Here is a 13,579-nt window from a genome sequence, read left to right as displayed (position 1 = left end):
TCCTCCATTTTCTGGTACTTTATTGAAATGGCATATTTATTTGAAAAATGTTGTGTTTCCTTGCAGTGAAGTCTGTTAATTGCTGTCAGCACAAAAACGATGAGTCATATGTGAGTGACAGCTGTTTTCACCATGTTGACACCGGAGCTTTGGCTCTGAGGGGATTGAACAGTGTAAATGAGATTTTGAGTTATGCTGTTCTCTGCTCAGAATACGATTTTTAAACCCTTGAAATTTAATTTACAGATGAGCTTTTTTTCCGTATGCTCAAAAAACATTATTACATTATATTGTAGTCAGTGCCGTAATTCTGCTGCAATTTTCCTTCCAAGCTCTAAAATATTTTTGTGTAATTTTTCTACCATCACAATGGAGCTTTTAATGTCACAATTATAGCACCGAATTAGAAACTCTGTGTATTTAAACGGTTTTTGCAAAACTCATCCTGGGTTTGTATAAAAAATATGTTTTGCATAGTTAATTTGGGTGTTTCTGAACTTGTGGGATCTTAAGAGCAGTGTTTTTCTGCATCCAGTGAGGCTCTAGAAGTGCTTGAATCTTGAGAATGTGGTACAAATATGTCCAAAATGGTTCCATATCTGAAATATTGCATCAGCACAGTTTGTGTTGTGTATTATTTTTGCCGTCAAGATTAATTTAGACACAGCCTTTATTCAAACGATCTCCCAATGATCTCTTTCCCTGGTTAGACAGGTTGATTTCTATTTCTGTATCTGGTGAGTCAGATTTCTTTTTGTAAAAGTTTCCAATTATTAATATATGTATGAACAGCCTTCTTGTTTTTTGAATTACAAGAGGAGTGCTGGGCATTACATTTTTTATTTCCAAAATGCAGTAGTTTGCATTTTTATGTGCAAATTTTCTCTCAGTAGCTATTTATGTATTCTGTTACTAAATTTTCTCAAGTCCAGAACAGCTTTTCATTTTTATAGCAGAATAAAGAATATAGACCATTGTATGGAGACAGTGCTTATCTGCTGAACAAAATGGCTCTATTGGAAAATTCTTCCTTCTAGAGCACTGGTTCCCAGGCCTGGTCGTGCTGACTCACACACCTGCTAGTTTTCACTCTACTCCACCTTCATTAAGAAATTGAAGCCTTACTCCATCTAAGAAGCTGCTTCATTGCAATATTTGCATTTTGTTTCTAGTCTCAAATTTGGGAAATTATTTCACTTACAAAATACAGCAGTTAAAACTCCAGCATGCTTAAGAGCATGCAAAGTCAATGAAGGGTTTGATTGTGTCACATAGGGCTTGGCTTTAACAAAAACCAACAGGTGTGTGGGTCTCCAGGACCAGGAATTCAGAACTGCTGCTCTACAGATTAGATTGGGCCTATTAGCCAGCAGCCATATCACTCTGCAACTCACAACTGGCAGCCCACTGAAGCTAAGCAGGTGTGAGTCTGGTCAGTACCTGGATGGGAGACCTCCTGGGAAAAACTAAGGTTGCTGCTGGGGCGCTCACCCTGCAGTCCGTGTGGATCCTAATGCCCCGGTATAGTGATGGGGACACTAAACTATAAACAGGAGCTGTCGTAACACCGAGGTCCTGAGGTCCTGACTCTCTGTGGTCATTAAAAATCCCAGGGCGTCTCTCGAAAAGAGTAGGGGTGTCACCCCGGCATCCTGGCCAAATTTCCCATCAGCCCTTACCAATAATCCTAATAATCCCCATCTATGAATTGGCTTCATTACTCTGCTCTCCTCCCCACTGATAGCTGATGTATAGTGAGCGTTCTGGTGCACTATGGCTGCCGTCACTGCACATTGATGGTGGTGGAGGGGAGTCCCCATTACCTGTAAAGCGGAGTGTCCAGAAAAGCGCTATATAAGTGTAAGCAATTATTATAAGTCAAGAGATCTGGGCTGTCTTAAGCCTGCAGTGACCAGCTCCTGCCAGAAGGGGTGTGGTTTGCTTATAACTGCCAGCACTACGGAGAGATTTGAAATTGGCGAAGGCTTCCTCTGGTTGTTATGGTTGTTATGGCCCTTCGTCTGGCCAGGCACATTCATTCTTATCAGCGATAGCTGCAGTACATCAATAACAACATTCTGGTGGACAAAATAGATTAGTTTTGCCACACAAAAGAACTTCATTTTAAAAAAAAAGAATGAGGTGTATATTTTGGATGTTAGTACTTGGGGTAAACATCCGTTCTGAATTCATTACAGTTTGGCTCACAAGAACATATTACAGTAGCATCTCGTAGTGGATTCTTTTTATAGCAGTGGCTAACATAATGGAAATGCCAATATAACTACCACTAAACTATGTTAAACAAATTGTTATTCAGATTTTCTTTACTCTCTGTCCTCTGCTGTGTTTTTTAATTACCTCTTGGATGCCTTTGTTGTCATGTTGCCTTGAGGGAAACGTATTTGTTCTATTCCAATAACTGAGCATGAAGCGGAGGCGAGTGCAAACACAGCTGACTTTTCTTTTTTTCCACACACTGTACACACACTGTGACTTCAGTGTTCTTTTTTTTTTAAAACTTCCCACAGTCCGTCTTTTCTGGAGTACAAAAAGTCAGATGGACATACAGAACATTTGTTTGTTGATTCAGTCAAATACAACTCATTTTGGTATTAAGGGTAATTTTGTTTTAGTTGTGCTAAAAAGAGAGGTGAAATGGTTAATTAGCTCACAGCGTTGGAGTGAAATTAATTGCACATCTATAGAGGTCAGTGGTTCCTTGCAAAAGTGCCATTGGGCACCTTTTGGAAGGTATTGTTGGAATGAAATTTTAGTTCTTCTTATTCTATTAAAAATAATGAATGGAAACCAAACAGTTTTTTTTCACAGCGGAAAGTGGAAATAATATGAGACATTTTTAATCTGGTCAAATATGTGGAAACCAGGAAGGAGGTATGAGTTTACCCAGCTATGTTTTTCAAGAAGATACCCCTTGCAGTTTTCAAGAAATGGCTAGATGAGACCCTTGGATCAATTCACTACAGAATGGGCAGAATGGACTAAACGACCATCTCATGTGTCTAAGTTTTCTTACATTCTAATGTTTGTGCCTTTCAGGCTCAGTTTGAGTGAGATTAATCTGTGATTTACTTTATATAAATATAGACAAGGACTGATTAGGTTTTGGTGGAATATAGGACTTCAAGCTATACTGTAGCAAGATCATTAAACCAGCCAGGACTCTAGACCAAGTATCCTTAACACATTTTCCAAAGAGCTGTGGCCCTTAGAACACCATTAAGGAACTATTGAAAGGCCAGATCTGTGTTTTTAATAATGTCACTATGATCATTATATAAAGAATTACCTTTACTATTCATACTATTAATGAGTATTTTATGTTTTTAAAACCCATATGTGTATTATTTTAGACTTTTTTCCAGTCTAAAATACTACAAAATATATACAATTTTTTGTATATTATACAAAATATTAAATGACTTTCAGATACTCCGTGAAGATTGATTCATCACAGGATAAATCATTATACAACCCATAGTACAGTCCATGGGTAAGATTGTTCAACATAAATCATGTACAGTTGTTTAATTTCTCCCCCTTGTGGACAGATTATGTAATACTTAAAACATGACACAAAGTAACAATTTTGCATTGTGTGCATATTGTATTTCTTATACTGTACTTTTTTGTTTCTTTTTTAATTTAAGTTTGCTAAGAAAATTGCTTTGGAAAAAAAAAAGTGAAATATCTTCATTTCCAGGTATTGAATCAATTCCTTTTGGGATTATCCATAACAAAGGATGATGATGATGTTGCCATTTCAAAAACATAACAAACTAGTGATACTGTGCTAGTCGTGACAGGCATGGAAAGGAAGAGATTTTTTTAACAAACATGATATTTATCATCTTTATATTTTGTTCCATGGTCACTTGACACACTCCCATGAAATTCTCTTAAATGCTTTAAAATGGGTTATTCGGCACATCAGTATATTGCAGCCATGCAAAAAGCTGGTTTCAAACTGTATTTCGAAGTTCTCAGCTCACACACATGGCAACTCCTAGGCTAGCTTGTTCTGAATAGCAGCAGGTTAAGACATTACCTCTCAGGGGAAAAAAAAACCCTGATCAGGTCTATAAATAGTGGATATCAACATGTGCAGATGGCTCCCTGTAGGATAGAGGCAGTTCAATCCATGGGCATACTCCCTGGAACTGATTAAGAGACTTAATCGTAGAGCATGGATTGAGCTCCTGAGGGGAAGACTGTGTGTGATTAGCAGTACAAATTGCATAAGAGACCTCATTAGCAAGATATTAACGAACTTAACGAAGTTTGCTGTTTCTGTTGGAGTTCCTTTGCACCTGAGTGGTTGGCAGTCTTACTGTGTGTGGAAGACTGGACCTTTAAGTCTTGAATGGGGTGATGAGCTTTCATGCATTAAGTTAGACACACAGTACACCTCCATCCTTGAATACTGGGCAGCAGCATCATGAAGATACTACTGGATGCGTCACAGGAAATAATCCCTCTCACCTGACTTGTACGTGGAAGTGCATTTAAAAACCGAGAACAGGAGGCACTTCTTTATTGAAAGGGCTGGGGGAATGTGGGACAAGCTGCCCAGGCATGTTTTTGAAGCTGATACCCAAGCTTCTTTGAAGAAATGACTATATGAGATTCTTGGAACAATTAGCTACTTACTAACTAATGGGCTGGAAAGGCCGAATGGCCTCCTTTTATTTGAAGCCTTTCTACAATGTACATGATAATGTAGCGTAGAGCATTCTGTTTATGTGTTTTGAGCTGGGTGAAGACTTAATTACTTGAAAGTATTTTTCATTTTGTAGAAGATGTGGTTGATCTTCTGGGAATGCATGAGTAAAGCCGTTGAAGAGATTTGCTTATTGTAGCATTTTCTTACTTTTTTTGTTAATGACTCTTTTTTATACTCAAACGTTTGTAGTCATGATTAGTGTGAAGAATTATGACTTTTTTCTGTAAAGTGTTTCAAAAATGGTTATATAAGGAATTAAAAATTGTGTCTTACATATCCTGTCCTATGCGATTTTCTTTCTGGAAATAATCTTTTCAGAGTATTTATTTAAAAATATGTCATAAAAACTAAACTTGTAAATAGCAGTATTATTTTAATTTAGCTTACTTCTTTTAGAGTTACTGTACCCTAATATATAAAAATGAGTGTCTATGTAATGTACTGCGCATAGCAAGGGACACTTACATTATCCCTTGTTATCCCTTGTTGGTGCAAGTGTGTTATAATTTTCTCATTAAGTATTTCCCATGTGCTGTACCTGACAGAGGAAGAACTGTTGTTTCAATATACAGTACAGTATACCCAGATACTTAGCAAGCAAAGTGTACCAAGAGAGTAAAGTGGACAATAATGACACTTATTATCCACTGTGAATGTTAGAGAGAATGGACAGACTGTGTGAAAGGTCATGCCTTTATCACACAAGATTTAGAAAGGTGACAGCATCCACTATAGTAAAAAATAATTTTTAACTTTACAGTACATTCAGATTATGGTACCATACAACTAGTTCTTTTCAGTTCATTTCAAGAAATAAATATTTATTTTATAGGAAATATTTATTAGCACTAAATTTCAAGAATTTAATAAATTTCTTAATTTAATTAACTGGAAACAGGTATTTAAATTCCTTGCTATTTGTTCTGAATTACAGACTGGTTCAACCTTGAAGTTCCTCAGCCTAAACCCTCCTTGCATTGTACAGGATTAGTGAGCCAATATTCCAACTCATAAATGTTTTGTGTTGCTCTGAATAAAAGGAAAGGCTGTTTTGGGATTTAAAAGTTAAATCGTGAGCACATTCAGAAAGGGCTATTTGCCGAAAACAAAAAAGGGAAAAAACAGAAATGCCAGTTGGTGAGCAAATACTGTCCTTCTGCGTAAACAGAAATCTTGAATAAAATTAAAAATATCATGAATTGGCTTGCTTGAAAAGCTTTGGTGTCTGATCCATTTGATAAGGGCATTTCAGTCAAAACTTAATTACTATTTATGATGCAGTATATTTGCACGATTGAACTTAATTAACTCTTGAAGATGTGCTCTGTGACAGTTGTTGGTGGCCTTTAAGTGAACTTAAGGGAATGAAAAGTAAGCCCTTTCTGTTTTTGCAAAAATATACTGTAAGATGAGATGACAAACTTTGTATTTTGTATTTTTTCCATCTGTGACAGAGTGATGCACATTTGCCAGTATTATTGCTCAGACAGCAAACATCTCATGATAATTTTACAATCAAATAAACAAAATGTATACATGAGAAATTTGCATTATTACACTTCCTGTAATTGTGGGCAAACTGAAGCCATACAGTATATAATTTATCGGAAACTCGGATAGGTGTAGATTAAACTGTTAGGCTTTATTTTAAATTTCTGCATTTACATTTCTATGTATTTCCAAATATTACAATACTTGTCTGGAAAATGTGTGTTTAGGTTATTTTTGTCAATCTTTTTTTTTCCATACAGGTAAAACACAAGTCATGGGGGAGATTAAAATTGCTTTGAAGAAAGAAATGAAGACAGAAGGAGAACAGTTGATAGTGGAAATTCTTCAGTGTAGAAATATAACCTATAAATTCAAATCTCCCGATCACCTTCCAGGTAAGAGATGAGAGTGTAGCTTTTAATATGATAATTTATTCAGTCCGGTGTAATAAAAAACAGATTCTGGTAGCTCTGGTCCCTGAGTGGAAGTGTCTTGCCAGTTTTGTCTAACACCACTGGTTGAAAAGGCTTAGTTAATTTCCTCAGTTTATTGGTTGGATTAATTATTAACGAGCTACAGTAGGATGAAGGGAAACCCTGAAGACCTGGCTATTCTTGGAGATGTGGAGAGCCTGTCAATGGACTAAGTTCACACAGGTAATTCTTTCCTTCTGCAGAAAGGCACAAATAATTCTGAGTACTAAGATATTCTAATTTTGCTGATAATTATTTCTTGAAAAAAGTAAATGTATCAAAGAACAACAGTAGAGGACATGCAGAAAATATGCAAAATAGCATTTAGATTTATAGATGGCTTTGATAAAGTTTCTGTAAAAGATCTGGTCACATTTTACAGTAAGCATAAAAGTTTTGAATTGGTATAGAGTACAGATAATCTATTCTGGGGTGATGTAATTAGTGATGAACAACAAGAGTCTGCAATAAGACTATTCACAATTAGTAGACTTTGTCATTTATATGTATTTTATATTTGGTATTTAATAAATATTTGGAATATACATTAAAATACCATCTTTGGGATTATAACTGAATGTGTCTAAATCCTAACCCTCCCCAAAAAAAGAACATTTATAATAGAATACTACAATATTTGTTTAATAAAATATATTCATTATAATGGGAGGATTTAGAAAAGTGTAGATAATGTAATGAAAATTCCAAACAATAAAAACAATCTTCAGTAGTGTGTAGAAACCTGAAATTAAAAGTCTTCTAATGCAGACGTATGTTTAAATATTAATTTGCAATTTTATAAATGAATAAATACAGTATAAAAAGGAAAATACGGGGCTTGAAGTGACTTATGGAAAAATACTTTAAAAGGCAAAGAGAATGTTAGGATATGAGTCAAAAATGGAGAATTAAAAAAGGGATATTATGTTAAAATTGCACAGTGCCCTAGTAAGACCTTGTCTGAAATTGAATTACAAGGTGTGCAATTTTGGTTAGCTTGATGGATAACAGATTGCTGCTCTGGCATCATTCCAAAGCAGAGCAACCAGATCCATTTCTGGGTTTAAAGTAATATCCTATAGGCTGAAGGAAATTAATCTTTTTCAGTTTTGAACACAGAAGACTTTAAAATGCACTTTTAAAAATGAGAACAGGAGACACAAGGAATTGTGGGAGTGTGAACCACACTGGTCAGCCATGTGCCTTCTGTCAAGAAATGGCTGGATGATACCCTCAGATCAATTAAGTACTTGCATCCAAAGAAGCTAGAAGGGCCGCTGAACTTTCTTGTGCTCCTATTTCAGCTTCATAAACATGGCTGGGTGACTGACACAACCCTTTGTGAAAAACATACTGTATCTCCTATTCTTGGTTTTAAATGAATTGCCTTGTAGTTTGTATCCCTGTAGCTACAGAAGACATTATTTAATATAGGTACAACACTGTGACAGTGTTGTAACCCTCTGGAACGTTAAAGATGTTTCAAACCCTTGACCGGTCCTTTTGCTCAGTGGATTTGACATTCACTGTAAGGGTGTGGCTTTGGGTCTTGAAGATGAAGACCTCTATATTTTGACCATGAATGGTATTTCTCATTCAACTACAAAGAGTTGTTTTTGTTGATTTCGTTGCAGATTTGTACGTGAAGTTGTATGTCATTAATGTGGCGACGCAGAAGAGGGTGATTAAGAAAAAGACAAGGGTGTGCAGGCATGATCGCGAGCCATCTTTCAATGAGACATTCCGGTTCAACATGAATCCAGCGGGCCATTCTCTACAGGTACAACCGAGGGCAAAAGAACAGTGTTTCCATAGCAGGCACAGCAATAGCCTGCCCAGAATAAACAGTTACACACAGCTGTACACAGCAGTGTGTCCTCTTTATTTAGGAAACACTGTAAAATTACATATATATTGAGTGGCACGGCTGTCGAGCTTGATAGCATTGCTGCCTCGCAGTGCTGGGGCCCTGGGTTCAATTCCAGACTTGGGGTGATATCTGCTTGGGGTTTGTATGTTCTCCCTGTGCTCGCATGGGTTTTTTCTGGGTGCTCCAGTTTCCGCCCACGGTTGAAAAATGTACTGGTAGGTTAATTGGCTTCTGGTAAAATTGGTCCTACAGTAGGTGTGAGTAGGCTCCAGCTCCCTCACAAAGAGTGGAAAAAAATGAATAAGAGATTTACATAATATCATGCATGATTTACAGCACTTTTTTCATTTTACCTTCTTTCCTTATGCAGCTCTTTTTGGTGTCAAATGGAGGGAAGTTTATGAAGAAGACATTAATTGGAGAGGCCTACGTCTGGCTTGACAAGGTGGACCTGAGAAAACGATCTGTAAACTGGCACAAACTACTAGTCAGCTCCACTCAGAGCCATTCATAAATAAAACAGCTCTTTGTTTCAGGTTTGTGAGAGGATGTCAAGGGTTTGGGGTTTCGTGAGATTACTGGTATCGTACATAAGATGAACAGATCCTAGTTTCCCATGGGGGACTGGAACTAATTCAGGGATGATTTTTTTAGAATATGGCTGCTATTGCGATTTAAGGTTTGCGGAGATTATTGGATAAGGAATAGAAGATGGAGCCAAGCAACATGCAAAAAAAAAAAAGAAATGGGAAAGAAACCTATGAGCACTTACAGGAAGGTGTAAATCCAGTGGAGTGAAAGACGAAGCAAATTGGCTTTCAGTGTCACACAACAGTGAGTTAAATATGCAGTACAGACCTGGGCAAGCACCAAGGCGTCAGCTTTTGCATCTTGTGCTTATCAGGAGTGTTAGAATATCCCCTGGACCCAAGAGGTGTCAACAGCACATTGCCACAAAGGTATATGAAGGGAACAGTTTTTTTCTCCTCCACTCTCATCATTCACCCATTACGGTACCATTGCAGTGCTTGCAATGTTTTTTGTTTTTATTCGTTTGAAAGAACAGTTCTAGAACAAGTGAAAATGGTTGCCTCTAATACTTTTGAAACTACAGTATGTCATAAAAATACAAAGCCCAAAAAATTTCTTATTGCAGTAGTTTGGTCAAGCCCTACGTTAGTAATGAGAGTCGTGAATTTCACCTGGGTAACTAACCTGCCTGAGGACAATGAAAACCCGTCCTTAAGAATGGAAGGTGAAGATGAGAAGGAGAGAGGACCAGTGAGTAAGCAAGAGGCATGATATTTATACATAGGCTGGCAGAAGAGGGTGAGATTGGGGTTTGACCTCCTTCTGAACACTTAAAACTCCATTATGGGTTGCCAGCAAAACATGGAAATGCAGCCATCATTATTCAAGCCCTTTGTCTTGAATAAGGAAATAGTACAAAATGCATGTATTAAATTGAAGAACTAAACACTTTTTCCCTGGAGCCTTGTTGTCTCCAATATACTGTATATTTCCAAAATCCTGTTTTCATATCAGTTACAAAACATACTAAATATGTAATTAGTCAGTATAATAATGTATATAGAAATTCTAATAATAAAGGTAGTAATAAGTGGCCAGAAATTGGAAAGATATTGGACAGCACTACTTCTGTATATGCACAAATAATCATAAATTTAACTATAAATGATATGAATATGCTTTACACTGTTCACCATTTATTTCTTTGTTGCTTTTGAAAAATGTTGTTCTGGACATGCATTTAATTAAAATATTGTCTTTTGAATCATGAAATCATTTGTTATGGAACTGAAAGTTGTATTCAACAGTGACCACCATTGTTACAGATACAGTAGATCTGCAAAGGTTTGGCTGTTAAGGCTTTTTGTCTGAACAGAGCACAGATCTCTGTTGCTTACGGATTTGTAATGATTGCTCTTTATGACAGTGAGCATTCATGATAGGTGACACTGGTATTTCCATGGAGGATTAAACACGGAGAAGTGAAATACAATATTATGTATGAATCAGGATTCTTAAGATATATTGTGCTGACATTCCTGACTGACTCATTGGTAATGGCCATACCTTCAGACTTTTAAAATAAAAAAACATACATTTGCTTTTAGTTCATTGCTTTATTTATTTTTGTTTGATTTCTTTATGTGGCGCTACAGTGAACTGCTTGTTATAGTCACTTTGTCATGTCCAAACAGAATCCATAGAAGCTCCACTGAAAATAAAAATGCTATGATCTTTCCCTTAAGTATAAAAATAAACAGAATAGCATGTATATATTTAATTTTGTTCAGTCTTACACATGCTTCAGTCTTACGCATGCAGTTTTTTTTTCTCACATTTGCTTAGAGGTACAAGAATCACTTGGGCTCCAGTAAGCAAAACTTGCCTCCAGTTAATGGTACTGTAACTTCAGGCAGGCTCTTCACTCCAAAGAAACCAGGAATCTTGCCTGTCAGTATTTTGAATCCTTGGACTAAAATTTCAGTGTCCTGACACTATTATTCTGTAGATAAACTGGAAATGATTCATTTTGTGTCAAAGTACCATAATTTGTGGTTGTTGCCCGGCCTTTCTTTGTGTAAAATAACATTCCAGATAACTGTTGTAAAATGTTGTCACAGGTACTTCTGGTGTCTTTATTTTTTTTTTCTAAAATGCGGAAGTTTACAATGTTAGAGTTCTGAAGTCCTGGGTCCAACTGTGTTACATTATGGTGCCAGTCGTCCTTCACAGTACTAGATGTTATTTCTCTACAGCTGGTTATTATGTATTTGCATCCTGTTCCTTTCCACTGGTCTCATTAGCTCCTGTGTTTTCCAATCAATTACCTTTTCTTGGAGCAGCTAGGTTTCGTGTCATTCACCGTCATTATTCACACCAGCGCTCCTAATGCAGTTGTTTTTTTCCTCATTTTTTTTTAAATGAGTGCCTAATTTTTTTTAATAGTATGCTTTCAGCTCATTAAAAACTGACCAACACTATTTGGTGTTAGATTTATACAGTGCTCGAATATCCCCATCTTCCTTTCTTTTACACTAGATTGGATGATTGTGATCATGTATAATTGTACAAAAGGAAAGTGAGAAAAGCAGACCAAATAGTCTCCGGACTTTCCATGTGGTACTGAGTACTATGAGGTATGAGTGAATAAACTGTTGAATACACATACAATACAGATGTCAGTTATGCTCTTGCAGTGTTAAAAGCTACAGGGTTGGTTAAAGAGTCAAATGTGCTTATAACACGTGCCAACCTAATTTTTATAACCAAATCCATAGATTCTGTTGAAGTAATTCTATGCAACATAGACTTTGTGCTTTGAATGCATTTTCTTAATGTATGGAGATATAAAGAAATGTTTTGTCTAAAAAATGAATCTTATAAAGAGAATATTTGCTTTCTGTTTGTATATTATTCTGTATCTTTATTTCTTATCTTCTACCTGTTTTGGGTCTTAAATGGTACAAATTGAGTTTGTGCACTTTATGTTTAAATCCTTTTTTCCTGATTGCTGTATGCAATGTTTGTAAAAACATTTTTTTTGCGTTCTGTTTTTATTGAATGAAGGCAAAAGAAATATTCACTAAAGGGGCATTTTGGTCAGCAGCACAAATCAACATTTTTGTTTACAAAAAGTTTTAACAAAATATGCATACAAAATTGCTGCATTTTTTTCTGTGATAAAGTGGATTTACATTTCCCATAGTAAGTGGCTTAATGCTGTATAGAACATAAATTTATGGAGACAGAATCCCTTTTCACAAAATCTTTGAATCAGTTCTTAAGATGCTCCTTTCTTCAGTATTGTGTTCTTAACATTCCAAATTGTTCAATCATATATTTTTCATTATGTAAAACACTAACAACAAACAACTAATGTTTAACATGCACATACAGTACATAGAATCAAGGTTTACTATTCATTTTTTTAATCTGAACTTCAGAGTGTTTGGATGCTGTCTCCTAAATTTTCCTATTGCTCCATTTTCTGTTTCCATTACTGATCTCTTGTTTGCTGGTGATCTGGAAACCAAGAAGTCTTACAATTATCTTGAAGTGAATTGTGAGAATGTGGTTTCTTTATTTGTAACCTTGTAAATATATAGCATTTTTTTCTACAAGAAGAGATTTAAATAATTATTTATTTGGTCTGGCATTGAGCATGTGAATGTGGAAAAAAAAAATTCTCTTTGACTGTATCTGTATAAATGTCCAGTGGCGTGCTCAGGTGATCATATACAGTAAATGGCTCAATAGAGTGTGTGCTATCAACCCATCAGAATCTATACAGCCGACCTAAAGTTTGACTTCTTGAAAATTCACAAAATCAAAAAATCAACTTGAGTAGATCCAGGAGAATTTAAATGTTTTCACATTGGATGTTGCATGTTTAGTTGGTGGTTTGTTAATATGATTTTTGCTTCCAGATTCTATTAAAAGAGAAAATTGTATAAATTTATTTAAAGCAGTATGCTGATTGTACAAAGATATGCTTGTAAAATCTGTCTGGGTTTTCACTCTATGTAAAAATAAAAAAAAATAATGTCATGGTTTTGTGGTTGTACACAGGATGTATCGAGATATTATGCAAATTGTGCTGTACAAAAGGCTGTTTCCCTGAGTCTAAATAATAAATATTGAAAACAAAATCACATCTACAGTCATGTGACTTGAACTTCTATTTCTTTGTCTGAGAGATTTATGTTCTTTAAACATACAACATTTATGCACTATTGCTACACTGGTATTACTTACCAATAACATAAAAATAATGTTTTCTGTACACAAAATAATTAGTGATAATAAACCAAAATTCCACCAATGCACACTGTTATTAGATAATTATGTATTATTATACTAGAGAAGTCTTGCTCTTAGACCACAAACATCAGAAAGAAGTCTCAAGGAAGACAAGATGGAAAGGTGTACTCTCTGGACTGAAAATACAGAAAAAAGTACCACGGTTCAGTA

General features: G+C 35.8%; 1 protein-coding gene across 11 annotated transcripts in view; it reads left to right on the top strand.

Annotated features, from left to right (window-relative positions):
• The window catches only part of pclob (piccolo presynaptic cytomatrix protein b), a 150,131-nt gene extending 136,874 nt beyond the window's left edge, over window positions 1–13,257 (top strand). For all 11 annotated transcript variants that reach the window (XM_088645580.1, XM_088645581.1, XM_088645575.1 and 8 more), the window contains 3 exons: window positions 6,496–6,630; window positions 8,343–8,488; window positions 8,949–13,257. In XM_088645580.1, the coding sequence (XP_088501706.1) occupies window positions 6,496–6,630; window positions 8,343–8,488; window positions 8,949–9,092 (425 nt within the window). In that variant the 3' untranslated portion in view covers window positions 9,093–13,257. The remainder of the gene's footprint in view (window positions 1–6,495; window positions 6,631–8,342; window positions 8,489–8,948) is intronic.
• Window positions 13,258–13,579: the final 322 nt, after the last annotated feature.

The sequence above is a fragment of the Lepisosteus platostomus genome, chromosome 9, assembly GCF_059453375.1.
Source record: "Lepisosteus platostomus isolate fLepPlt1 chromosome 9, fLepPlt1.hap1, whole genome shotgun sequence".
Lineage (NCBI taxonomy): Eukaryota > Metazoa > Chordata > Actinopteri > Semionotiformes > Lepisosteidae > Lepisosteus > Lepisosteus platostomus.
Note: the sequence above shows the minus strand (reverse complement) of the source record. Positions and strands in the feature narration are given on the sequence as shown.